This window comes from Tigriopus californicus, chromosome 4, assembly GCF_007210705.1.
Source record: "Tigriopus californicus strain San Diego chromosome 4, Tcal_SD_v2.1, whole genome shotgun sequence".
Lineage (NCBI taxonomy): Eukaryota > Metazoa > Arthropoda > Copepoda > Harpacticoida > Harpacticidae > Tigriopus > Tigriopus californicus.
Window position 1 is genome coordinate 6,455,057 of NC_081443.1, and position 783 is coordinate 6,455,839.

General features: G+C 49.0%; 1 protein-coding gene across 1 annotated transcript in view; it reads right to left on the bottom strand.

Annotated features, from left to right (window-relative positions):
* The window catches only part of LOC131879682 (eukaryotic initiation factor 4A-I-like), a gene marked incomplete in the record, with an annotated part of 6,364 nt that extends 5,581 nt beyond the window's left edge, over window positions 1-783 (bottom strand). Inside the window, 2 exon segments of the mRNA XM_059226055.1 lie at window positions 51-562; window positions 645-783. Of these exon segments, the coding sequence (XP_059082038.1) occupies window positions 51-562; window positions 645-682 (550 nt within the window).

Below are 783 nucleotides of genomic sequence, written 5' to 3' on the forward strand. Positions count from 1 at the left end.
CTTTTTGATTAAAACTACTGTACAATGGGCTTTGGGCCCATCATTCTCACCGACGACAACATGTTGACCCTCTTCCAGTTTTCGAATATCCTGGGATACGGACGTGCCGCCCACGCAGGCGTGGCACTTAGCGCCCATGAAGTCGCCCAGCGCCAAGAGCGTCTTCTGGCTTTGTTGCGCCAACTCCCGAGTAGGGGCCATGATCAATGCCTGGCAGGCGGAGAGCGACGTGTCGATCTGTTGCAGGACGGCGATGGAAAATGTAGCCGTCTTACCCGTACCGGATTGAGCTTGGGCAATCACGTCCAGTCCCTTGACGCAGGGCACGATGGCTCGTTGTTGAATGGCCGAAGGTTTCTCAAAACCATAAGCGTAGATTCCATGGAGAAGCTCCTCGCGGAGGTTTATCTCATCGAAGCTCTCGCACACCTCGTCCCAATTGCTTTCGATCAGGCTGTCCGGTTCATTCCCAGTGGCATGAACTTGATCAATGCGATCGCCTTCATAGGCGTTTTTGAGGCTGGTCTCGTAATTCGACCATAGCTCCTCCTCTGCGGGAACTCTGAAAAATGAAATGAAAAACGCACATGAATTTGGGCAAAACATTGCTTCACTTTTCACTTGGATGAATAATAATAACTCACGATTGCTTTGGTAAATCTGAATTGGTTGCAGTACTCATATTGAATGGCAGAGAAATCGGGAAGCGAGTTGTTATAACAACTCATTTTGTTTGGCAATGTGGTGCAATCTTAAGGTATTTCGTGATGACTCATCGCAATG